This window comes from Pelophylax lessonae (genome assembly GCF_965119305.1).
Source record: "Pelophylax lessonae genome assembly, chromosome: 1".
Classification (NCBI taxonomy): Eukaryota; Metazoa; Chordata; class Amphibia; order Anura; family Ranidae; genus Pelophylax; species Pelophylax lessonae.
In genome coordinates this window covers 598,069,376-598,094,875 of record NC_138768.1, presented here as the reverse complement: position 1 = coordinate 598,094,875, position 25,500 = coordinate 598,069,376, and the positions used below count along the sequence as shown (strand labels likewise).

The 25,500-nt window shown below is 44.1% G+C and overlaps 1 protein-coding gene across 1 annotated transcript in view; it reads left to right on the top strand.

Moving 5' to 3' along the window:
- EMCN (endomucin) overlaps positions 1-25,500 on the top strand; it is a gene marked incomplete at its 3' end in the record, with an annotated part of 222,723 nt that overhangs the window by 192,072 nt on the left and 5,151 nt on the right. The window contains exons 11-12 of the mRNA XM_082243550.1: positions 11,996-12,054; positions 18,958-19,176. Of these exons, the coding sequence (XP_082099676.1) occupies positions 11,996-12,054; positions 18,958-19,176 (278 nt within the window). The remainder of the gene's footprint in view (positions 1-11,995; positions 12,055-18,957; positions 19,177-25,500) is intronic.

Here is a 25,500-nt window from a genome sequence, read left to right as displayed (position 1 = left end):
AATTGGCGATGATGACAATATTAATAATTGAAGTAATTGTGTATTGATATTACAGGAGAAAGAAATAAAGCAAGTATCAACAGTAAAAATTATACACCCGCACTGTAATAATAATGAAGTAATAATTACAATCTTCAATCAAATATTGCCTTTTCTACAGCACATGCTTTGAATAACATTTCAAGGCTGGAAAAATAGACTTTTTTTTAAATAATAAAACACAGAATTAGAAGTCTGTCTAGTTGTTCTTGTCTGTGGTATTAGTTTTATTATTAGTTTACATTAGTTTTTTTATTAGCTTTAAACCCCTGAAGACTAGCATTTCAGTTATAGGTGGATTCTGATGGATTGAATCATTTACTCTTTTCGTATAACACTTCGAAACATTTTCTTTTTTTAGATCTCCTCGCCAGATTTTTAGTTCTGTCTCCCAATTGCCTTAATCTCCATTCACACCTGAGTGCATCAATTTACTGGCGTTTTTATGGCTTTTTTTAAGCATTTTACAAGTTTTTTTTTGGTTTTTTAAAGCATTTTAGAAGTGTAATAAGGCATTTTACAGCTTCAGACATTTTTGTTTAGCCAATAGAAAGCACAGGGGGGAGGAGAGGGAGAGAAAATTAGAGGTGGAGAGTTGCTATCTGAGCAGAAAACACTCTTAAAACACTTGTTAAAACGCTCAAGTCAGGCGTTTCTATTGAAGTCATTGGGGCCAAAAACACTTATAATCTGCCAAAAAGAAGCTCATGTACATGTTTGAGCTTCAGGTGTTTTGCTTCAGGTGACAGAACCCTCAGATGTCAACTGGGGCCATTGAAATTAATGGAATTTGGCTTGTTGAGCGTTTCAGAGCTACAAGCTTCAAGCAGAACTTAGGTGTGAATGGGGCCTTAAGTTTTCAGTGCACTGCACATTGCAAGCTTGCTGACATGTCAAAATATACAAACAAGTAATTTTGCCTTGGTTGAGCTACTGGGGTTGATTTACTAAAACTGGATAGTGCAAAATCTGGTGCAGCTGTGCATCAGCTTGTTGAAATAAGCTTTGACAAAAAAAAAAAAAAAACCTGGAAGCTGATAGGTTTCTATGCAGAGCTGCACCAGATTTTGCAGTCTTCCGTTATAGTAAATCAACCCCACTGTCACTAGTCTGCATGCATTTCCTTAGTCCCCTTGCCAACCCCCCCCCCCCCCCTCTCCGTGATAAGATTGTTACATTCTAACTTTGTAGCAAGTTACATGGTGAGAGGCTGCAGGCAACTGTTCTGTACTTGTATATTACGTTGCCTGTCTGCAGGTAACATAAAACCCATATGATGCTAGGTCCACTTTAATTGGCTGTAGTGCAGCATTACCTCTCGATGATAGGTGTGTGCTGTTAATCACTTGTATGCCTCGTCATAGCAGAAAGACAGCTCAGTGATAAAGCCCAATGGAGGTTTATCTATCTGAATAATGACACTGTTCACACTGTTAGAGAAGGGTATAGAAAAGTTTTTAGCGCTTCTGTTATTGGCACTGAACTCAGGCTGGAGGCAGAATGGCCATACTCTCTGCCTGGGACTTCTACTATACCAGGAAAAAATATATTGGTACTTTAAATATTATGGGATCACGCAAACCCTTAGAGATAAGGCTGCAATATTATTACATAGAAAAATAGAAGAGTAACGGTAGAAAAAAGATTCAAGTCTGCCCCATTTTTCTATTTATTATATTTATTTACTTATTAACTATTTTGTCTGAGTATGCAGTAGCTCTATGTTTGTCCCAAGCATGTTTAAATCCACTTACTGCTGACTCACTCACTACCTCTGCTAGAAGTCTGTTCCAAGCATCAACTACTCTTTCGGTAAATAATACTTTCTAAGATTAGTTGTGAACTTTCCTCTTGCTAGTTTGAGGTCATGTCCCCATGTTCTTGATCTTGGCTTCAAAAAAATACTACCTTCCTGAACCTTATTCACCCCCTTGATGTAATAAAAGGTTTCAATGCTTTCCCTTCCCATTCTTACCTCCAGACTGTGCATATCAAGTTGGGGAAGTCTCTCCGGAATGATATGTTTTATATGTTTTATTACTCAGACCTTTCACCTTTATCATTTTTGTTGCCAGTCTCTAGACCTGTTCTATCGTATCAGTATCTTTTTGTAAGAGAGGTTTCCAGAACTGGACACAGTAGCCTGAATTAGGTCTAAATAAAGATCTATATAGGAAAATCAGGACCTCCTTCTTCCTGCTGGTGACCCCAGATGCATCCTAGAATTTATTTTCGCTTTTCCCACTGCCTGGCCACATTGTTTTTGCAATCATCTGAAATAAGAACCCCCAAATCTATTTCCTCTGTAGTGTTGCCCAATGCTGTACCCCCAACATTGTACTCAAGGGATTCATTTTCCCTAGGTGCATTGTTTTACATTTAGAAACATTGAACTGCAGTTTCCACTGCTTCGATCAATCTCCCAGCAATGCCAAATCTTGTTCCATGTTACAGAGTACAGACACCACCAGGGATATCAAGCCTATTGCACACATTTGTGTCATCAGCAAAAAGACACCTTACCCACCAACTCTTTAGTTATATTACTTACCAGAGTGCCTGTTCTCTGTTCCCAATGAATCCCATTTACATCCACACTTGGGTATAAAGCCTGTAGCCAACTGCAGATCCACTGAAAAGAATATATAGAAAAAAGTTTTTATTGGTACAAAAAATATATTAAAATTTCAACATGACTGAAGAAAAAAATGAGCTCTGGTATGCATAACCTCAATAACAAAAGATGTCCCTGTTATACTGGCAGAATCCAAATGTATGTAGAGATTTTCCAACTATATTGCTGCCAAAAGGGACCCCGAGGCGTTTCGGTTACAAAAGTCCAAATCTTCTTCAGGGAAATAAGGGCATCTAGGAAAAACATCATATTAGAACATTTACGTACATGAAATAAAAATGTCTGACATTTTATAGAGACTGTGTCACATGACCTGTCATTTATTTAAAGTCATACCTTAAATAGAGAGGATTGAAGAATAACCAGAGCCATCTGTTCTTTAAAATAAACCTCAACAGTGTTATTTCTACTATTGTCTACAAGAGATCACATTCTCAGGACAGTAAAAGCAGAAGGGCAGCTGCACATCTGTGATATAAATCAGAAACAATTAGTATATGTCTGTTTTCCCACATCCTCCGTAGGCCACATAATATGTATTTACATCCATCTATGTCTTTACCTTATTTAAAATTCAAAGTGAATCAATATCATTCAAATTGATCAATCAATAGTGATGACTATTCCGTCTTTTCAGGAGTGATTCTATTAACTTGACTACAATAGATGTTAAACTCACTATAATTGCCAGCTTCTACCTTGCTACCCTTCTTGTGGATAGGAACAATATTAGCTGTCAGCCAGTCTGGGGGAACTTCCCCTGACAAAAACCCCTGACAAAAAAAATTGAATAAATTGATCAGTTAATGGTCCAACAAGTATACCTCAGTCCACTGAGAACTCTGGGATGAATCAGGGTCCATTGCTTTATTAACCACTTGCCGAGCAAAGTGGCTCGTTCCCATCCAGCGACGTAGACCTACGTCGCTGGACTCCTCCCCCTGTAGGCGGCGCTCGCGCGCCACCGGAGGCGCGCTCCCGCTGTTTTCATTCACAGCGGGAGTCGGGCCAGGGGAGGAGCAGCGGCGATCGCCGCTGCTCTGCCCCGATCATCGGGGAATCTAGTGAGGAGATCCGCCCGCCTGTGTAAACAGAGCGGGCGGATCTCCATAGTGACAGGGACTGACAGATCGGAGTGTTCAGCATAGCTGGACATCCGATCTGTCCTTCTGTCACTCAGTCACCTCCCCCCCCCACACGTCAGTAAGCACCAGGCATACATTAACCCCTCCCTCTCCAATAAAATTAACCCCTTCACTGCCAGTGTCATTTTTACAGTAACAGTGCATATATATAGCACTGATTACTGCAGTAATGTCACTGGTACCCCCAAAAGTGTCAAAAATGTCAGTCAAGGGTCCGATCTGTCCGCCGCAATGTCGCAGTCCCGCAAAAAAAAATCGCAGATCGCCGCCATTACGCGTTAAAAAAAAAAACACCAAAAATGACAGAAATCTTTCCCTTAGTTAGTAAACGCAATAACTTTTGCGCAAACCAATCAAAATACGCTTATTGCAATTTTTTTTTACCAAACATAGGTAACAGAAAACAAATTGGCCAAAAATTAAAAAAAAAATTGATTTTTACATTTTTTTGGGGGGGAATTTCATATAAAAAAAATGTTAAAAATATTGTTATTTTTTCAAAATAAACGCTCTTTTTTTGTTTATAGCGCAAAAAGTAAAAATCGCACAGGTGATCTAATAGCACCAAAAGAAAGCTCTGTTTGTGGGAAAAAAGGAGGTAAACTTAGTTTGGGTACGGCGTCGCACGACCGCGCAATTGTCAGTTAAAGTCGCACAGCGCCGAATCGCAAAAATTGGCCTGGATGGAAGACAGCAAAATCCTCCGGTGGTCAAGTGGTTAAGCTTTAATCGAGCCAGTTTCTCTCCTACCTCTGCCTTGAGAAATTATATATTTTTTAATATACATTATATGAATGTATCATGCAAAGAAGGTACTAAACCCAGGACCTTCCATGAAGCAGCTCAGTGTACATATTTTTTTTAGAAAACCAAATTCATAAACAATGTTAATTGTAAAAGTCATCACCGGGGGCCATAACTCTGTGAAACAAATTATTTATAAATATAGTGTGTGTATGTATGTGTGTATATATATATATATATATATATATATATATATATATATATATATATATATATATATATATATTTACTGCTCAATCAGAGTATAGCATCAAGTCAATTAAACTCCTGGGATATTTATCTGGTAAGTTAAGTAGCAGAGGGGGTTGTTGATCAGTTTCAGCTGCTTTGGTGTTAATGAAAATAACAACGGGGCACTAGATGGACAACAATGTGACAACCTCCAAAACAGAATGGTTTTATAGGGGGAGGCCACTAATAATTTGTTCCCTACTCTTCTTTTCTCACTGTTTTTCACTAGTTTTGCATTTGGATAAGGTCAGTGTCACTACTGGTAGCATGAGGCGATACCTGAACCCTATAGAGGTTGCACAAGCATTCCAACTCCTCTAGGATGGCACATCAATACGTGCCATTGCCAGAAGGTTTGCTGTGTCTCCCAGCACAGTCTCAAGAGCATGGAGGAGATTCCAGGAGACAAGCAGTTACTCTAGGAGAGCTGGACAGGGTCAAAGAAGGTCCTCAACCCATCAGTAAGACTGGTATCTTCTCCTTTGTGCAAGGAGGAACAGGATTAGCACTGTCAGAGCCCTACATAATGACCTCCAGCAGGCCACCGATGTGAATGTTTCTGACCAAACAATCAGAAACAGACTTCATGAGGGTGGCTTAAGGGCCCAGTGTCCTCTAGTGGGCCCCTGTGCTCACTGCCCGGCATTGTGGAGCTCAACTGGCATTTGCCATTAACACAAGTATTGGCAGGTCCACCACTGGCGCCCTGTGCTTTTCACGGATGAGAGCAGGTTCCTCCTGGTTAATGTAAAAAGGGGGAATAATCCTGCGCTAAAATTGAATAAATAAATGACAGTGAATAAAATGTAAGCAGCTAGCACCAAAATCAACTAACAGTGATCAATAACTATATTCTTTCCAAAAGTGCAGCGCTAAAATAATGAAGATTTAAATAGTAATGTGACAAGTGGAAAAACACAAAATACATGAAAAATGTAAACAGGATAGTGTCCAAAATACTGAATAAATTCCCAAAAAATATAAATGAAAATGAATCCACATGCAAGGTGTTGAGAAGAGCAATCCTTCTCAGTGACACCCGGGGAAAGTTAAGGATGGGGACACCTCTGTGCACAAATATCACAAGCAGCTTACCAGAGCTCCTTGGCTACTCAATTTAATGAGGCAGCCTCTCCCAGCAAGATGTTATACCAATGTCACCAGCGGTTGTCAAGCTCAGGTGCTTCTTAATCACTCCATCATATATGTATGAGTATATGAAAAGAATAAAAGCCCATAGCGTAATTCCGTAACATATAAAATCCAATTTATTAAAAAGAGTACTACTCACAATGAGACGATACTAAACAGGTACATAAAAGGGCTGTTTCCAGGATCAGGTAGCGGCGTCCCGCCAGTGTCCCAAGCAGCATCAAACAATGTAAAGCAGCCGGCTCCGTAAGGGGGTGTGTGGACGTTACGTCTGGAGTCGCCAACGTTTCGTCATCAAAAGACTTCGTCTGGGCGTTTTGTGCAAGGAGGAACAGGATTAGCACTGTCAGAGCCCTACATAATGACCTCCAGCAGGCCACCGATGGGAATTTTTCTGACCAAACAATCAGAAACAGACTTCATGAGGGTGGCTTAAGGGCCCAGTGTCCTCTAGTGGACCCTGTGCTCACTGCCCGGCATTGTGGAGCTCAACTGGCATTTGCCATTAACACAAGAATTGGCAGGTCCACCACTGGCGCCCTGTGCTTTTCACAGATGAGAGCAGGTTCCTCCTGGTTAATGACAATACTCAGCGTCATGTGGCGAGAGTATGAAGCCAGTTCCTGGAGAATGAAGGAATTTATACCATCGATCACAATCACCCAAGTTTGGCTTTCTACTTCTTTAGCTAACTCCAGTGAACTTGCATGGCGATTTTCTTCAACTCTTCTCATCAGAAGATGCTCCTGTCGAGGTATTAACTTCCGTGGACAGCCTGGACATCTCTGTGAGATGGTTGAGGTTCCAACTTTGTTAAATTTTTGTATCACTGTTGCTACAGTATTCTGACTGATAGTTAAAGCTTTGCAGATCTTCTTGTAGTCCCTCACTTTTCTTGTGTAAAGAAATTATTTTCTTTCTCAGGTCTTGTGAAATTTCTCTTCGATGTGGTGCCATTTCTGACAGCATGAAATCTGACGGGGTTTTCTTTGTTAGGGTCCTTGCACACAGCTTTCCGCCCGGAGGTCTTCATTTTGCTCAGCGGAGATCGATCTACCAATCCCCATTGAGTAGGCAGATGACAGGTCCGTCTCCACTTACTTTGCAGAGACAGACCTGTCAGATCCCCGCTCTCCTCTATGGGAGATCGGATGAAAACAGACCGCCTGTCTAATTTCATCCGATCCTATCCGATCCTCCAGTTGAATGGAAAATAGGGTTACCATCCATCTGAATTTCACAGACTGGATTGGATCGGATAGCAGCGGGTGTCATCGGAGATGTCACCGCTGACATCTGCTGCCCCATAGGGGTACATGGAGCATCCGATCAGGTCTGCCTGATACACTGACAGGTGGACCTGATCGGAAAGCCCGTGTGAAAGGGGCCTAAAGTAATGGCCTTTTATAAATAATCAACTGTCTGCTGTACACCTGTTTAATGATTAATTAGACTCAGCCAGATGAATTCTTGTTAATTAGGATTTTGTTGTCTAAAATTTAGCTTTGCTCCTATGACTTTCATTGGGGTGTATTCACTTTTGCAACATTGCCTTGAATGAATTAGTTAAGAAAAACAATTTTTTGTGTGTGAAAATTAACAAATCATGGATGCAATCAATGGCCCGCATTTGTTGGAATATTATGTAGTATAGTGTCCCATAGAAAATGTTGATTCTGAAAGGAAAATAAAGGTTTTCTGACAAATCTGTTGGAATGTACTCATATATGCTGAGCACTGTGTATATATATATATATATATATATATATATATATATATATATATATATATATATATATATATATATACACAGTGTATACATATATATATATATGTGTGTGTGTATACATACAGTATAGACAAAGGTGTAAATGCATCTATATTTCATTTAAAAATGTATTATTACATATTATAGTGCTAACAATTATGTAGACATTATTAATTATTGTCTTTACATCATAATATGCATCATGATTACTTTTAATCAGTCAAAACACTGAGATTAAGTACTTTCTTTGATATAACACCAATTTACCCCCGTAATCTGTTACTAAGGGAATGAAATCCTTCCCATGAGCTTTTGATTTAATTAACTCTGGAAATATTACCCTGCTTGCATCCTCTGCGAAGTATATATTTACAGTATTTTGAATCACAGTAGATCATCAGACATTAAACAGCAGGATTTAGACATCCTGCATGATTGCGACCTCAGAAAGTCAAGGAAATCATTTCAATTAAAATCTTGTATAACTGGGAGTAAAACCATCTATTTTCATTTAAAACAAAATTGTGTTACGGACAAGAGGGAAGGGGGGGGGGGGGAATAATTGTGGGACTTTATTTGAGGTGCGTAACATGCAGTCATTGTCATTTTTTTATCACCCTTTCTCTGCCGGGACAACCATACTGTGGTCCAAGGCTGCACCATGCACCATGTACTATCTGTTATCTCATTTGAATCTTTCAACACTGCCAGCTATACTATTTTGTGTGACACATTCGAAGTTCATTACTTCTTTCAAGTCCTTCTTTGTGTGTTGTGGCGGTCACAGATGGTACTTCCACAGACGTCCCCTGTCAGGGTCTCACTCTGCAGACACACAGAATGAATCCTGAACTGATTTGTGGGTATATCAAGAGATTTGCAACTGCTCCTGAGGAAGTGGAACTTATTCCGCAAAACACATTGAGCTACATGCATGCAATTCTTCTTTTTATGTGCTTTACTGTTCGCTCCATTTATTATTTTTTTTGCCAATCAGTGACGCATATCTACTTTTTTAGATTCCTAACACAATCAGCTTTTTAGTATATTTCTACAATCACGCCATTAAGGCATTGCCAGTTTATGATAAATATGTTGTTTATCTGTATGAATTATTATATTCATGGTTACAGACATATGTTTTACTATGTTGTTGCGGCTCAGCAACAAATAAAGGTGATCTCAACATTATTGTCTATTATTATGTTTATGTCTTATTTTCCAAGATGTGTGTGTATATATATATAAATATGAATTATACTATGTTTACATGTTTTCATGCATTTATCTACCACCGACTGCATGTTACGCACCTCATATAAAGTCCCAAAAAAAAACATCTTTTTGTCTTATATTTAGGGTTGGAAGCATATTGCCCCATACAAAGTCCCAAACTCTTTTTTTTTTTACAACACTTAATTAGGGATGGAGGTGTTGCTAACTTGCAGCTATTAGGCAGACTCCCATTTTGGATGTCTTATGATATACTCTGGGATTTGTTATGATAATGTCTTATTTCCAAAGATGAATTATACCATGCTTACTTGTTCATATGCACTTATCTACCAATGGCTGCATGTTATGCACCTCATAAAAAGCCCCACAATTACCCCCCCCCCCCCCCTTGTCTCAATCATACATAGGGATGGAGGCATATGCCTCATATAAAGTCCCAAACTCCCTTTTTTTAATAATTGTTTTACATACATTTATTTTATCACATAGTACACAATTCTTGTTGTCATTTACATAGGAAACTGTTGCATTGACTGTTGTATAATACAACCAAGGCTCCTATCCAGGGTTGGAAACTGCCAGTGGTCATTTCTGGAAGTGGGGGTAGTTCTTAAGAAGAGCAGGTTTGTGCAGCATTGCACACAATGATGTCCCTGCCATGCAAATAGCATTATTCTTGGAGTTAGGAAACCACAATCTCAAAGCTTAATGTGACTTTAAACTATGGCAGATATTTTGCCAGGTTCCTTTTAAAGTGCAGACCATGGATGTTATACATATTCTGAACAAGCAGTGAAAGAGCTTTAAAAAAAGTCCTCCCTGACCTACAGTATTTAGCTGCTTGTACTGTGAAGCAATTCATTCTCAATGATCCTCAATGATCACTGCTAATAATTTAAAGTCAGGCTTCAGTCATTTTCTAATAACTTAGGGTCTGGTTAACACTAGTGCATGACTTGAGTCACACAGAATCGCATGAAATTGAAAATCACATTATACTCTATGATTTCAGTCCACATCAATGCAGCACAGTATGGCATGCTTTTTGCAGAAGCATCCTGTGCTATTTTGATGTGGTTGCATTTTGGCCCAAAAGACTTCAATGGAAACACACCAAAATGCATGTACATGCATTTTTGCTGTGTTTTTAGCATCCTAACAACCAGTAACTCATCCCTTCTGTCAGCCAGCAGGGATGAGACATTGGTTGTAAGGAGCTGGCACCTGCCGGTGCTAAGGAGCTAACACACCCGTCTAAACTCTGGTAATCTGCTAGTTTACAAAATGCAACCTTAACGTGGACCTTCCCTCCAACTGTGAGTTGTCCTTGATCACGAGAGAACTGCACAAAGACCGCTAATAGGGAAGCTTTAAAACTTCCCTGTCTTTGCGCATGTGCAGCGTTTCTACCTTGCATGCACAGACAGGCCCTGCCAGGACCCAAAGATTAGCCAGAGCCCATGTGCCATAATGGTAGTGCATGGGGGCGGAGCCACTTAACAAGGCAGACTGAAGGTCAGCTTTAAAGTACCTCTTTGCTACGAGAAACATGTATAGCAGACTGTTATGCCTAACTAGCTAGTTAATGCTAGTTACAGTAACTAGCTGTATCTGATTTCAATACTTTGAGTCATTTATCCAGAACAAGCTTACAGCAATAGAAATCAAAGCAAGGTCAGAGCTCTCGATTTGCATACTTGTGTCCATGGAGTACTGAAGTCACTATGTGGAAGCCAGGCAGTTAACAATTGTATTAGGCAGGAACAATAGAAGCCTACATAATTCCTCAATGCAGGTTTCATTTAAGGTGCCATAAAAATAGAAATGTTGAAATGAAAATCAGAGATTAAATAGATATATGAAGCTTCATTAAATTAAAAATAAAATTATCCGAAAGTCCCACGTCATCCCACATCACCACTATTTCTATCTATGATGTGCTAGTTATGTAGGTCATGTTGAGCATGCATATATTCAATGTAATAACCTGCTGAAATGTGCTATATACTGTATACTTGCATCCTGCTTTATAGTCTTTAATATTTATGTACCATTACAGATAGTTATACTCTGCAACAGGGAAATGCAGTTTATCTGAAAAATTAAAAACTAATTTTAAAGAAGAGGATACATTTTTTCGAACAGTTGCTTTTATTTATATATTGTTAAAGTGTAACTAAAGGCAAAACTTTTTCTTTTCATTTTGGATAGAGTAAGGTAGAGCTATAACCTATCAGTTTTTTTCTTTTCATTTTGGATAGAGTAAGGTAGGGTTATAACCTATCAGTTTTTTTCTTTTCATTTTGGATAGAGTAAGGTAGGGCTATAACATATCAGTTTTTTTCTTTTCATTTTGGATAGAGTAAGGTAGGGTTATAACATATCCGTTTTTTTCTTTTCATTTTGCTGGCATGCTGGTGTGTCACCAGGGTCCTCATGAGTAATCTCCAGTGGGCATAGTGAAACGTGTTGGGGTCGTGGCCTGGTGGGGTACAGGCTGAGACTGCCACTTATCTACACACAGCAGGTTTTGTTCTGATGTGCGACTCCTGGGAACTTCTGCTCTTATCTGGCATTGTCTGGTGCATGAGCGGGCTCATTCCCAGCTAGTACTCACAGCAGCAGGCACAGGACTACACTTCCTAGCAGCCTGAGTGGCTCACATACATACCATGGGCGTCACCAGGGTCACCAGACTTAGTGTCCCCAAACAAAAGATTTCCCTCTATTACTTTTCTGATGTAAACCCAAAATTTGGGATTTTCTTTTGCTTTCACTCTCGGTGATGAAGGTAAACAGGACAAACAAACACAGAGGGTGAATCTCCCCAATGGGGGCACAGACAGCAGTGAAAACCTGACAGGGGTTCTAATCCCTCTCCACTCTATCCAAAAAAAAAAAAAAGCTTTGCCTTTAGTTAAACTTTAAAGTGTTAAATTAAAATATATTTGACATTTCTGTTTTTTTTTTTATTTACTGTTAAAGGTCTGCTGAAACTAAGGAGAATGTTAAACTGCTTTCAGTAAGAACGGAACCTAATTCTGGTAGGTGTCTAAAAGCAATCTTTATAAATGTCTCTATGCAGCATGTCATGCCTTTACAATGGAAATGAAAGAAAGGTGGACACTTCAACACAGGAAAAATTGGGGTCAACCCATCTAGAAGTCCTATGTCCCCTCGTTTACATCTCCCGCTTGCTTCTTATACTTTCTGATAACTGCTCTCATTCACCTTAAGGGTTGGGTACTTCAGATGCCTTTGGGTTTTATCACTTGCCCTTGTGTGTTGCATCTCGAAAAAAAAAAAAAATGCTTGCAGAATTGTGCCCATTCATTGAACAAAAAAAGAGTAGCCTGCACCCCCATGCTCTGTTGTAATGTGTGTCCACAGCAGTTTCCCTGCATATGCAATGACCCCTCCTTCCAATCCCATTCCTCTGTAGCTTACTGGCTGTAAAGAAGTGCTGGGATCACTGGTAGGAATTTCTTACCTTTTTGAGATCCCTCTTTTTTTTTTCATTTTTAAAAATACCAGGATATACAAAGCCAACATAAGTCTTTAACTTGCCATACTGTAAATAAATACATTTCCAGGAAAGCATTAACTAAGCTGATGAGGACTGTGGTTGTAGAAGCAAAAAAACACAACGTTCAGCTACAAATACACTCAGGTCTCTTTCAGGCAACATTGCTAACTATAACAACAGTTAAAACCCATTTGGGAAGAGCTCCTGACTAGGGTTGAGCGAACACCTAGATGTCCGTGTTCGACGGGTTCGGCCGAACTTTAAAAAAAAGTCCGGGTCCGTGTCCCGGACTTTTACCGAACTTTTCCCGGACACCGAACCCCATTGAAGTCAATGGGGACCCGAACTTTAAGGCACTAAAATGGCTCTAAAACACCAAAGGAAAGGGCTAGAGTGCTGCAAATGGCAGCAAAACGTAATTAAGAGCATGGCAAGTGCTCTGCAAACAAATGTGGATAGGGAAATAACTTAAAACAACAAAAAAAAAAACAGAAAAATAAAACAATGTTCTTCTTCATCTCTGAAGGACGAGGCCCATATGGAGTAGGAGGGAGGTTGAGGTGGTGGTGGATGTGGCGGTGACATAGGCGTGCGCACAGGGTGTGCTGGGTGTGCCTGGGCACACCCTAATCACCTAGGGCACATAGCATTGCCAGTGAGGAGATGGGAAAGATCTCCCTGGGACCTGCTCTGCTCTATTTCTCCTTGCCTACAGGTACATGGCCCCGATACATTACTCTCCCTGCTGGCAAACACATGCATGTGTATTTCAACTTTGGGGTGCACACCTTAATGCAATAGGCTGCGCACACCTATGGGCGGTGTAGGTGGAAGCGGCGGTGGAGGAGGACCAGGGCCGGATTAACAGCATCATGGGCTTGGTGCTGAGGATTTTGAAGGGCCTTAAGGGCCGTGCCTTGCCATGCACCCAGAGGAGGAAGGGTGCAGCCATGCATGCCTAATTCAACATGGGATGCTGTCTCTGAAGCCCATAAACACATCCATGCATCGCCAACTGTCCCTCCTTGTCCGGCCTTCACGCTGTGTGGGGAGGTTCTGAGGGTGCTGCCTGGGGAAGCGAGCATAGAAGCCAGACTTCTGTGTTTACAAGTGACAGAAGAGCGGTAACAGTGAATATGGCCAACCCGGGGCCTATATAAAAGGTAGGGGCCTGGAGCTGCAGCTCCAATAGCCCCTACATTAATCTGGCCCTGAGGAGGAGGACGAGGTAGCCAACACTGCTTCTTTTCAAAAATTTTAAATGAGGGTACACCCCAAAAGAGTGAGAAAGAGCAAAAATGGAACAATGGGTGGGTAAGGTCGGTATCCATTGCTATTCTGCATAAGGTACGGAAAAGTCCCGTGGGATCCATGCCTGGTTCATTTTAATGAACGTGAGCTTGTCCACATTGTCTCTGGACAGGCGGCTGCGCTTGTCTGTTATAACGCCCCCAGCCGTGCTAAATACCCGTTCAGATAATACACTGGCTGCAGGGCACGCCAGCACCTCCAAGGCGTAAAGGGCAAGCTCAAGCCATGTGCCCAATTTGGAGACCCAGAAGTTGAAGGGGGCAGACCCGTCATTCACTACATGTAGGCGTGTGCACACATACTGCTCCACCATGTTGGTAAAATGCTGCCTCCTGCTAAGACGTTCCATCTGAGCTGCTGGTGCTGCTGTTTGTTGTGGCGTGCTGACAAAGCTTTTCCACATTTCGGCCATGCTAACCCTGCCTTCTGAGGTGCTGGCGGTGCCCTGGTTGCGTTGGCGACCTCCTCCTCCTCCTCCTCCTCTGCCTTGTGCTTCCACTGTGGCCCCGCTGTCAGATGGGAATGCCAGCAGCATGGCGTCTACCAGCGTGCGCTTGTACTCGCGCATCTTGCGATCGCGCTCCAGTGAGTGAATTAAGGACGGTACGTTGTCCTTGTAACGGGGATCCAGCAGCGTGGCCACCCAGTAATCAGCACAAGTTAGAATGTGGGCAACTCGGCGGTCGTTGTGGAGACACTGCAGCATGTAATCGCTCATGTGTGCCAGGCTGCCCAGAGGCAACGAAAGGCTGTCCTCTGTGGGAGGTGTATCGTCCGTGTCCTCTGTATCCCCCCAGCCACGCACCAGTGATGGCCATGAGCTGGCCTGGGTGCCACCCTGCTGTGAACATGGTTCCATCTCCTCCTCCAGCTCCTCCTCCTCCTCATCCTCCTCATCCTCCAGAACTGTGCCCCTGCTGGACAATTGCGTCCCTGGCGTTTGCGTGTGCAGGAACCCACCCTCGGAGCCCCTTGCGAATGACTGCCCTGAAAGCCTTGGAAATGTTACCTCTTCATCCTCCTCCTCCTCCTCATCCTGTGCCACATCCTCTTCCATCATCGCCCGAATTGTTTTTTCAAGGAGGCATAGAAGTGGGATAGTTAAGCTGAGAACGGCGTCATTGCCACTGGCCATGTTGGTGGAGTACTCAAAACAGCGCAACAAGGCACACAGGTCTCGCATGGAGGCCCAGTTAAATTAAATAGCGGAATAGAAAATATGATCAAAAAAAGTGTATGTATCTCGCACGTACACAACCACACTAGGCCCCAATTACTATTGTTTGTACCCCTAAAAGGCTAGATGAGGAGTAGGGGGGGTATGGAACAGGCAGCACCCTCAAACCTTCAGAAGTATGAGATGAACCCCAACAACTTGGAAAGGTGGATCTCTCTCACACGTACCGACACAGACTATCCCCCAATTTAACTGATCCCCAAAGGTTTTTGATTAAATAGCGGAATAGAAAATATGATCCCAAAAAAGTGTATGTATATCACACGTACACAACCACACTGGGCCCCAATTACTATTGTTTGTACCCCTAAAAGGCTAGATGAGGAGTAGGGGGAGTATGGAACAGGCAGCACCCTCAAACCTTCAGAAGTATGAGATGAACCCCAACAACTTGGAAAGGTGGATCTCTCTCACACGTACCGACACAGACTATCCCGCAATTCAATTGATCCTCAAAGGTTTTTATTGAATAGCGGAATAGGAAATATGATCAAAAAAAAGTGTATGTATATCACACGTACACAACCACACTAGGCCCCAATTACTATTGTTTGTACCCCTAAAAGGCTAGATGAGGAGTAGGGGGGGTATGGAACAGGCAGCACCCTCAAACCTTCAGAAGTATGAGATGAACCCCAACAACTTGGAAAGGTGGATCTCTCTCACACGTACCAACACAGACTATCCCCCAATTTAACTGATCCCCAAAGGTTTTTAATTAAATAGCGGAATAGAAAATATGATCCAAAAAAAGTGTATGTATATCACACGTACACAACCACACTAGGCCCCAATTACTATTGTTTGTACCCCTAAAAGGCTAGATGAGGAGTAGGGGGGGTATGGAACAGGCAGCACCCTCAAACCTTCAGAAGTATGAGATGAACCCCAACAACTTGGAAAGGTGGATCTCTCTCACACGTACCAACACAGACTATCCCCCAATTTAACTGATCCCCAAAGGTTTTTGATTAAATAGCGGAATAGAAAATATGATCCCAAAAAAGTGTATGTATATCACACGTACACAACCACACTAGGCCCCAATTACTATTGTTTGTACCCCTAAAAGGCTAGGAGTAGGGGGGAGTATGGAACAGGCAGCACCCTCAAACCTTCAGAAGTATGAGATGAACCCCAACAACTTGGAAAGGTGGATCTCTCTCACACGTACCAACACAGACTATCCCCCAATTTAACTGATCCCCAAAGGTTTTTGATTAAATAGCGGAATAGAAAATATGATCCCAAAAAAGTGTATGTATATCACACGTACACAACCACACTAGGCCCCAATTACTATTGTTTGTACCCCTAAAAGGCTAGGAGTAGGGGGAGTATGGAACAGGCAGCACCCTCAAACCTTCAGAAGTATGAGATGAACCCCAACAACTTGGAAAGGTGGATCTCTCTCACACGTACCAACACAGACTATCCCCCAATTTAACTGATCCCCAAAGGTTTTTGATTAAATAGCGGAATAGAAAATATGATCCCAAAAAAGTGTATGTATATCACACGTACACAACCACACTAGGCCCCAATTACTATTGTTTGTACCCCTAAAAGGCTAGGAGTAGGGGGAGTATGGAACAGGCAGCACCCTCAAACCTTCAGAAGTATGAGATGAACCCCAACAACTTGGAAAGGTGGATCTCTCTCACACGTACCAACACAGACTATCCCCCAATTTAACTGATCCCCAAAGGTTTTTGATTAAATAGCGGAATAGAAAATATGATCCCAAAAAAGTGTATGTATATCACACGTACACAACCACACTAGGCCCCAATTACTATTGTTTGTACCCCTAAAAGGCTAGATGAGGAGTAGGGGGAGTATGGAACAGGCAGCACCCTCAAACCTTCAGAAGTATGAGATTGTGTTCACTGTACCCCACAAAGATTGAGTTCACTGCACCCCACAATGATTGTGTTCACTGCACCCCACAAAGATTGTGTTCACTGCACCTCACAAAGATTGTGTTCACTGTACCCCCCAAAGATTGTGTTCACTGCACCCCACAAAGATTCTGTTCACTGTACCCCACAAAGATTGTGTTCACTGCACCCCAAAAAGATTGTGTTCACTGCACCCCAAAAAGGATGTTGTTCACTGCACCCCAAAAAGGATGTTGTTCACTCCACCCCAAAAAGATTGTGTTCACTGCACCCCACAAAGATTGTGTTCACTGCACCCCAAAAAGATTGTGTTCACTGCACCCCAAAAATGATTTTGTTCACTGCACCCCAAAAAGGATTTTGTTCACTGCACCCCAAAAAGGATGTTGTTCACTCCACCCCAAAAAGATTGTGTTCACTGCACCCCAAAAAGATTGTGTTCACTGCACCCCACAAAGGATTTTGTTCACTGCACCCCAAAAAGATTGTGTTCACTGCACCCCAAAAAGGATGTTGTTCACTGCACCCCAAAAAGGATTTTGTTCACTGCACCCCAAAAAGATTGTGTTCACTGCACCCCACAAAGGATTTTGTTCACTGCACCCCACAAAGATTGTGTTCACTGCACACCAAAAAGGATTGTGTTCACTGCACCCCAAAAAGATTTTGTTCACTGCACCCCAAAAAGATTGTGTTCACTGCAGCCCAAAAAGATTGTGTTCACTGCAGCCCAAAAAGATTGTGTTCACTGCAGCCCAAAAAGATTGTGTTCACTGCAGCCCAAAAAGATTGTGTTCACTGCAGCTCACACACAGAAAAATGGATGTGGATCACTGACACCTGCCTATCTCCAATCCCACACCACACAGCAATATCGATTGTAGTTTGTAGAACACAGTTTCCCTAAAATTCAGCAGACTCTGTCCCTAACAGGATTGAGAAGAGATCGTAGATCAGGATTGAGTGCAGATTCACCCCACCCCCCACACAGCAATATCGATTGTAGTTTGTAGAAGACACTGACCCTATAATTCAGCAGACTCTATCCCTAAAATGCCTACAACTCGCCCTGCCTAAACACTCCGACCTGTCCCTCAATTCTATCCGGACACAAATGGTTTTTTCCTGCCTATCTTTCCCTAATCAGCAGCCAGCACGTTGATGTGTGCTCTGTCCCTGAATCTAAGCAGCATAATGACGCCGCTGCGGCTGCCTCGAACTTATAAAGACTTGGTCACATGCTTCAGACGGCCAATCACAGCTACTGAGACATTTGCAGGCATGGCTGGGATGGCTTAAGGCACACCAGTTAAACGATTGTTGATTGGCTGTTGAAAGCCCGCCATGAAAAGAGCGCCAAAGCATGCAAAACCCGGAAATAAAACGACCGAACACGGATTTTTACCCGAACATACAGTAAAGTGTCCGTGTCCGTGTTCGGGTACAAAAAATCCAATTATTCGGTACGAACACGAATAATACAGTCCGTGTTCGCTCAACACTACTCCTGACACCTTCAGATGCCTGTTTTTTTTTTTAACCTTTCTTTAAGGCCAAATGGCAATTGTAAATTATAGGACCGTGACGCAACTGTGCACCAAGAGTTTGGCTCAGGGTTCTGGTGCAGGTTCATTCATCTCAATAAAGGTAAAAAATTCTGTGCTTATCAGGTCATCATTCAGTGAAAAATCAATCCTGTGATACAATAAACCTGTGATGCAACTTAAAATAGAACAATACAATGTGATAAAAAAAAAAAAAAAAAAAAAATCTTTGAAAGCTGAAACCAATATAGTCCGAACACAAGGACCATAAACCAATAAATTTTAAGAAAAATGGCTGTGCTAATCATATAAATTCAATGACAGTGTATAGAACCAATTAATTATGTTAAAAACTCATATAATAAATGTAATGTCCATTAAAAAACGAAAAGTGAAAGTCCTTCAAGTGAATTATAAATCCTTTTCAGTGATAAAAATACGTATATCCGTGTTCATAAAGAAATCCAGACTGAACAGTGCTCAAAGCAAATCCCTTCAACACATATACACACCACTTACTAGAAATAGTGGATTCCAGATTATAGAGATCACACACGCCTTAATCAATCCAAACGGACTCAGCAGCCAAGCTGGAGGAGATGTTAATTCCACCGGTATTCATAAGGATAATCCCATAGGTTCCAATGGTAAGGCAATCGGCTGGTAATAACTAGGGATGATCGAACGGTTCGGGTCGACCATCGGTTCGACCCGAACATTGGATGTTCGATATTCGGCCGAATACCGAACTTTTTGCGGCAAAAGTTCGGTATTCGGCCACCAGAACCGCCCAAAATGCACTGGGACAGGAACTGGGCTTTAAAAGCCCGTGATTGGCCCAGAAACGTCTGCAAAAGCCAATGAGGGGGCAGGAGTCTCCTAGGAACGTGATTGGAGTGACTACGGGGACCAGAGGCCAATCAGGAGTGAATACGCCCCACACTATATAAGATGGCCCCGCCTAACCCCTAGCACAGTTATCCAGAGCCTGTTGAAGAGAGTTGAAGCAGTTCTGTCTGACTCCTGCTTGCTACACTACATTTCCTACATATCGAGTGGTTCTAAAGCTCCATATAGCAGAATTGTATTTAGCTTACAGCCAGTGTAGTTAGATACAGCGATTGTGCTGGTTCTTAGAGTTAAAAAAAAAAAAAAAAAAAAAACTTAAGGGACAGTGTCAGTCTTCTGCTGTATGGAGCTTTCTATTTAGTGGAAAGGGATATCTAGTGTAGTTAGGGAACTTTGTACTACATTAGTTAGATTTGAAAATTTAGTTTCTGTAGGGAAAGTGTGAGGGTTCTGTTTAGTGAGCACGTGGCACAGTGCTGCTGTATCACAGCAGGTATACGTGCTTGCTAGGCAGCAAAATACAGTGACAACTTAACGCCTGTTGTACAAAGCGTTAGGTGCACTGTACAAAAGCCTTTGCAACTGTGCGTGAACCGCAACTGCTGTGCTGTATCCAGCGACAACTGTGGGTCGCATAGCAGTGTGCGTTTTTCACCGCACACAGTTGCCAACGCATCAGTGACAACTTAACGCCTGTTGTTCAAAGCGTTAGGTGCACTGTACAAAAGCCTTTGCAACTGTGCGTGACACGCAACTGCTGTGCTGTATCCAGCGACAACTGTGGGTCGCATAGCAGTGTGCGTTTTTCACCGCACACAGTTGCCAACGCATCAGTGACAACCTAACGCCTGTTGTTCAAAGCGTTAGGTCCACTGTGCAAAAGGCTTTGCTACTGTGCGTGAACCGCAACTGCTGTGCTGTATCCAGCGACAACTGTGGGTCGCATAGCAGTGTGCGTTTTTCACCGCACACAGTTGCCAACGCATCAGTGACAACTTAACGCCTGTTGTTCAAAGCGTTAGGTGCACTGTACAAAAGCCTTTGCAACTGTGCGTGACACGCAACTGCTGTGCTGTATCCAGCGACAACTGTGGGTCGCATAGCAGTGTGCGTTTTTCACCGCACACAGTTGCCAACGCATCAGTGACAACCTAACGCCTGTTGTTCAAAGCGTTAGGTCCACTGTGCAAAAGGCTTTGCTACTGTGCGTGAACCGCAACTGCTGTGCTGTATCCAGCGACAACTGTGGGTCGCATAGCAGTGTGCGTTTTTCACCGCACACAGTTGCCAACGCATCATTGAGAAATATGCCTGGTAGACCAAGAAAAGGCATACGTGGCCCTGCTGCGGAAAGGGGCACAGCTTCTAGGGTGTCTAGAGGCAGGGGTGGACGTGGTGGTCAGTCCTCAGCCAGGCCACCATTTGGATTGTTCTCCGGCAGTGGCCAAGCTATACGTCCACAGTATGTACAGGAGGTGGTGGACTATATGAACAAACCCTCATCATCGGCATCATCTGCAACTACAGTGACCCAGGCAGAGAAAAGTGGTCAGTCTTCTGCAGTTGTCAGAACAAATACAGATGAGTCCATGTCCACCTCATGTCCTCCCTTAGACCCAATTTCAGACATGGCAGAGGAGTCAGCTGAGCTGTTTGACCACAGTGTTGGCCATCTACTCCAGCCTGATGCTCAGTCCTTTATGGAGTCTGATGTTGGGTCTGAGTTTGAGGAGGAGGCAGAGCAAACAAGAGGGGAGAGCAGACGGCCCGCTCCATCTAAGGCCGCACCTGTTGTCTCCCAGGCCAGGCCTGATGCTCAGTCTTTGATAGAATCAGATGTTGGGTCTGAGGTTGAGGAGGAGGCAGAGCAAACAAGAGGGGAGAGCAGACGGCCCGCTCCATCTAAGGCCGCACCTGTTGTCTCCCAGGCCAGGCCTGATGCTCAGTCTTTGATGGAGTCAGATGTTGGGTCTGAGGTTGAGGAGGAGGCAGAGCAAGCAAGAGGGGAGAGCAGACGGCCTACTCCATCTAAGGCCGCACCTGTTGTCTCCCGGGCCACTATACACACCTCATCTTGCTGGGCCTTTTTTGAGACATCCCATGCAGATAAAACAGTTGCGATCTGCAAGATTTGTAAGAAGGGTATAAAACGTGGCAAAAATGTCAACCACCTGGGTACAAGCTGCCTAAACAGGCATTTGACAACCCACCACTCGGCCCGTTGGCAGGAGCATTTAAAGAACCCACAAAAGGGCCAAAGATTGGTCGGTCGGCCTCCTAGTTCTCCTCGCGCTCCTCCTCATGCTCCATCTGCTCCACCTGCTCCACCTGCACATCAGTCTGTTCCTGGCCCTGCTATAGCAGGCAGTGTCGCATCTACCTCCAGCACACCACCAGCTGTATCATCTAGACGCCAAATTTCGATTCCACACATGCTGGAACGAAAAAAAATGTATACTCCCCGCCACCCACATGCCCAGCGTCTAAACAGTAGTTTGGCTAAACTACTGGCTCTGCAACTATTACCATTTAACCTGGTAGAGTCTGCTCCCTTCCGTGACTTCGCAAAATGTGCAGTTCCACAGTGGCAGGTGCCAAGTCGGCATTACTTTTCCCGTAAGGCCCTGCCATCCCTATACCAACATGTGGAAGGCAATGTAGTGTCATCCCTGGCCAAGTCAGTCAGCCGTAAGATACACTTGACGGCTGACACTTGGTCAAGCAAACATGGGCAGGGACGGTACATTTCTGTCACTGCTCACTGGGTGACACTGCTTGCCAGTGGAAGGGATTGTAGCCAGGGCTCGGTGCTGCAGCCAGTGTTGCCCCCACGTCTGCAAACAGCTGGTGGTGTCGCTGATCCGGGTAGATCGATCACTTCTACCCCCTCCTGCTCCTCCTCCTCTACCTCCTCCATGCCCTCCTCTGCAGAATGGTCCTTTGAATATGATGAGATACCACGTAAACGTTCAAAGGGCTATTCTATGTCTCAGGCCAAAAGGTGTCACGCAGTGCTGCAGCTTGTGTGTCTAGGGGACAGGCAGCACACTGCCCCTCAGATTCTTGGGGCTCTGCAGGCACAGGCCCAGAGGTGGTTGACACCACGCCAGCTGCAGCCAGGGATGGTGGTTACTGATAATGGGTCAAACCTCCTGGCCGCCCTTCGTCAGGGAAAGTTAACCCATGTGCCATGCCTGGCGCATGTCCTGAATCTCGTGGTACAGCGGTTTTTGAACTCGTACCCGGGAATGCAGGATGTGCTAAGGATGGCAAGAAGGGTGTGCAGTCACTTCAGGCGGTCGTACAGTGCCACTGCACGTTTGGCCGAAGTGCAGCGCGAGTTTCACCTGCCGGTACACCGCCTCATCTGTGACATGCCCACCCGCTGGAACTCCACCTTGGCTATGCTGCAGCGCCTGTACACGCAGCAGAGGGCCCTCAATGAATACCTATGCGAGTACGGCACCAGCACTGGCTCTGCGCGCCTGGGCTTCTTTTCACCACGGCAGTGGCTTTTGATTAAGGATGCATGCGCTGTCCTCTCGCCATTTGAGGAGGCCACAAGGATGGTCAGCCGGGACAGCGCATGCATCAGTGACACCCTACCGGTACTGTTTTTGTTGGAGCACACTCTGCGTGGCATTATGGACAGGGCACTGGAGGCAGAGCAGCAGGAGGAAGAGGAGGACTTCCTTGCCTCTCAAGGCCCCCTTTATCCTGAGAATCCTGACCCCATTATGCCTAGCTCCCAGAGGCCCGAGCAGGATCCAGGGGTGGAAGAGGAGGAGGAGGACGATTCTGCGGGAACTTTTGCAGGGTTTGAGGAGGAGGAGGAGGAAGACATGCGGCAATCTGCAAGGCCTAGTTTGACTCCCTCGGGACACTTTGGAGTAGTACGTGGCTGGGAGGAGGAGGAGCCCGTTGAAGATAATGTCGTTATGAGTGACCCCGAGGAGTCAGCTTCTCAGGCCTTCGCTAATTTGCGACGCATGGGAAACATCATGCTCCAGAGCCTGCGAAAGGACCCCAGAATCAAGGCCATTAAAGAGACTAACCACTATTGGTTGGCCACCCTACTTGACCCCCGGTACAAGTGTAAAGTCTCGGAGCTTTTCCCATCCACCCATAGAGTCCACAGGATCAAATCCCTTGAGGACAGTCTCAAGAGGAATCTGGTGAACATGTTCCCCGACTCCCGTAGGGTGCAGGGGCGGGGACAACCTACCATGGATTCTACTGGTGGTCACGAGAGGAGCGTTGGAGAAGGCGTGCGGTTGACGGATGCCTTTCGGTCTTTTTTTAGTCCTCACCGCCCAGGCCTCTCAGCTGCCACATCGCATCGACACCGTCTGCATCACATGGTGGACGATTACGTGAGGGCACAAAGTGACACAGAGGGCTTTTCATGTGACGAATCCGATCCACTGGCATACTGGGTCTTAAGATTAGACCACTGGCCAGAACTGGCCCAGTATGCCATGGAGTTGTTGGCCTGCCCTGCTTCCAGTGTCCTATCGGAACGGGCATTCAGCGCAGCAGGAGGATTCGTCACAGACCATCGAACTAGACTCTCCACCGACTCAGTCGACCGTTTGACATTCATTAAGATGAATCAGTCGTGGATATCAAGCTTTGATGCACCTGATGCAGACCTTGTAGACTAGGCTATCGTTGTGATGTGGCAGTTGAGCCTCAGTTTAAGCCTGGACCATGGTGCCACCCTCAAACCCTCCTCTCATTCTCTTTACGTTCACAGAACCTCATTTTGGTTATGACAAAAACGACAATGTTTGCGCACCTGTTCCACAGGTGCACACCTTTACAATTTTTGGGCCTCCTTCAACACCAGCTCTTTGGGGTTAAGGTGGGGAGGCTATGCTAAAACAAAAACGACAATGTTTGCGCACCTGTTCCACAGGTGCACACCTTTACAATTTTTGGGCCTCCTTCAACACCAGCACTTTGGGGTTAAGGTGGGGAGGCTATGCTAAAACAAAAACTACAATGTTTGCGCACCTGTTCCACAGGTGCACACCTTTACAATTTTTGGGCCTCCTTCAACGCCAGCTCTTTGGGGTTAAGGTGGGGAGGCTATGCTAAAACAAAAACTACAATGTTTGCGAACCTGTTCCACAGGTGCACACCTTTACAATTTTTGGGCCTCCTTCAACACCAGCTCTTTGGGGTTAAGGTGGGGAGGCTATGCTAAACAAAAACTACCATGTTTGCGAACCTGTTCCACAGGTGCACACCTTTACAATTTTTGGGCCTCCTTCAACACCAGCTCTTTGGGGTTAAGGTGGGGAGGCTATGCTAAAACAAAAACGACAATGTTTGCGCACCTGTTCCACAGGTGCACACCTTTACAATTTTTGGGCCTCCTTCAACGCCAGCTCTTTGGGGTTAAGGTGGGGAGGCTATGCTAAAACAAAAACGACAATGTTTGCGCACCTGTTCCACAGGTGCACACCTTTACAATTTTTGGGCCTCCTTCAACACCAGCTCTTTGGGGTTAAGGTGGGGAGGCTATGCTAAACAAAAACTACCATGTTTGCGAACCTGTTCCACAGGTGCACACCTTTACAATTTTTGGGCCTCCTTCAACACCAGCTCTTTGGGGTTAAGGTGGGGAGGCTATGCTAAAACAAAAACTACAATGTTTGCGCACCTGTTCCACAGGTGCACACCTTTACAATTTTTGGGCCTCCTTCAACGCCAGCTCTTTGGGGTTAAGGTGGGGAGGCTATGCTAAAACAAAAACTACAATGTTTGCGCACCTGTTCCACAGGTGCACACCTTTACAATTTTTGGGCCTCCTTCAACACCAGCTCTTTGGGGTTAAGGTGGGGAGGCTATGCTAAACAAAAACTACCATGTTTGCGAACCTGTTCCACAGGTGCACACCTTTACAATTTTTGGGCCTCCTTCAAAGCCAGCTCTTTGGGGTTATGGTGGGGAGGCTCCGCCAACACCAAAACTACCATGTTTGCGCACCTGTTCCACAGGTGCACACCTTCATAATTTTTACGCCTTCTTCAACACCAGCTCTTTGGGCTTACAGTGGTATGGCTCCGCCAACACCCAAACAACAATTTTTGCGCACCTGTCACACAGATGCATAT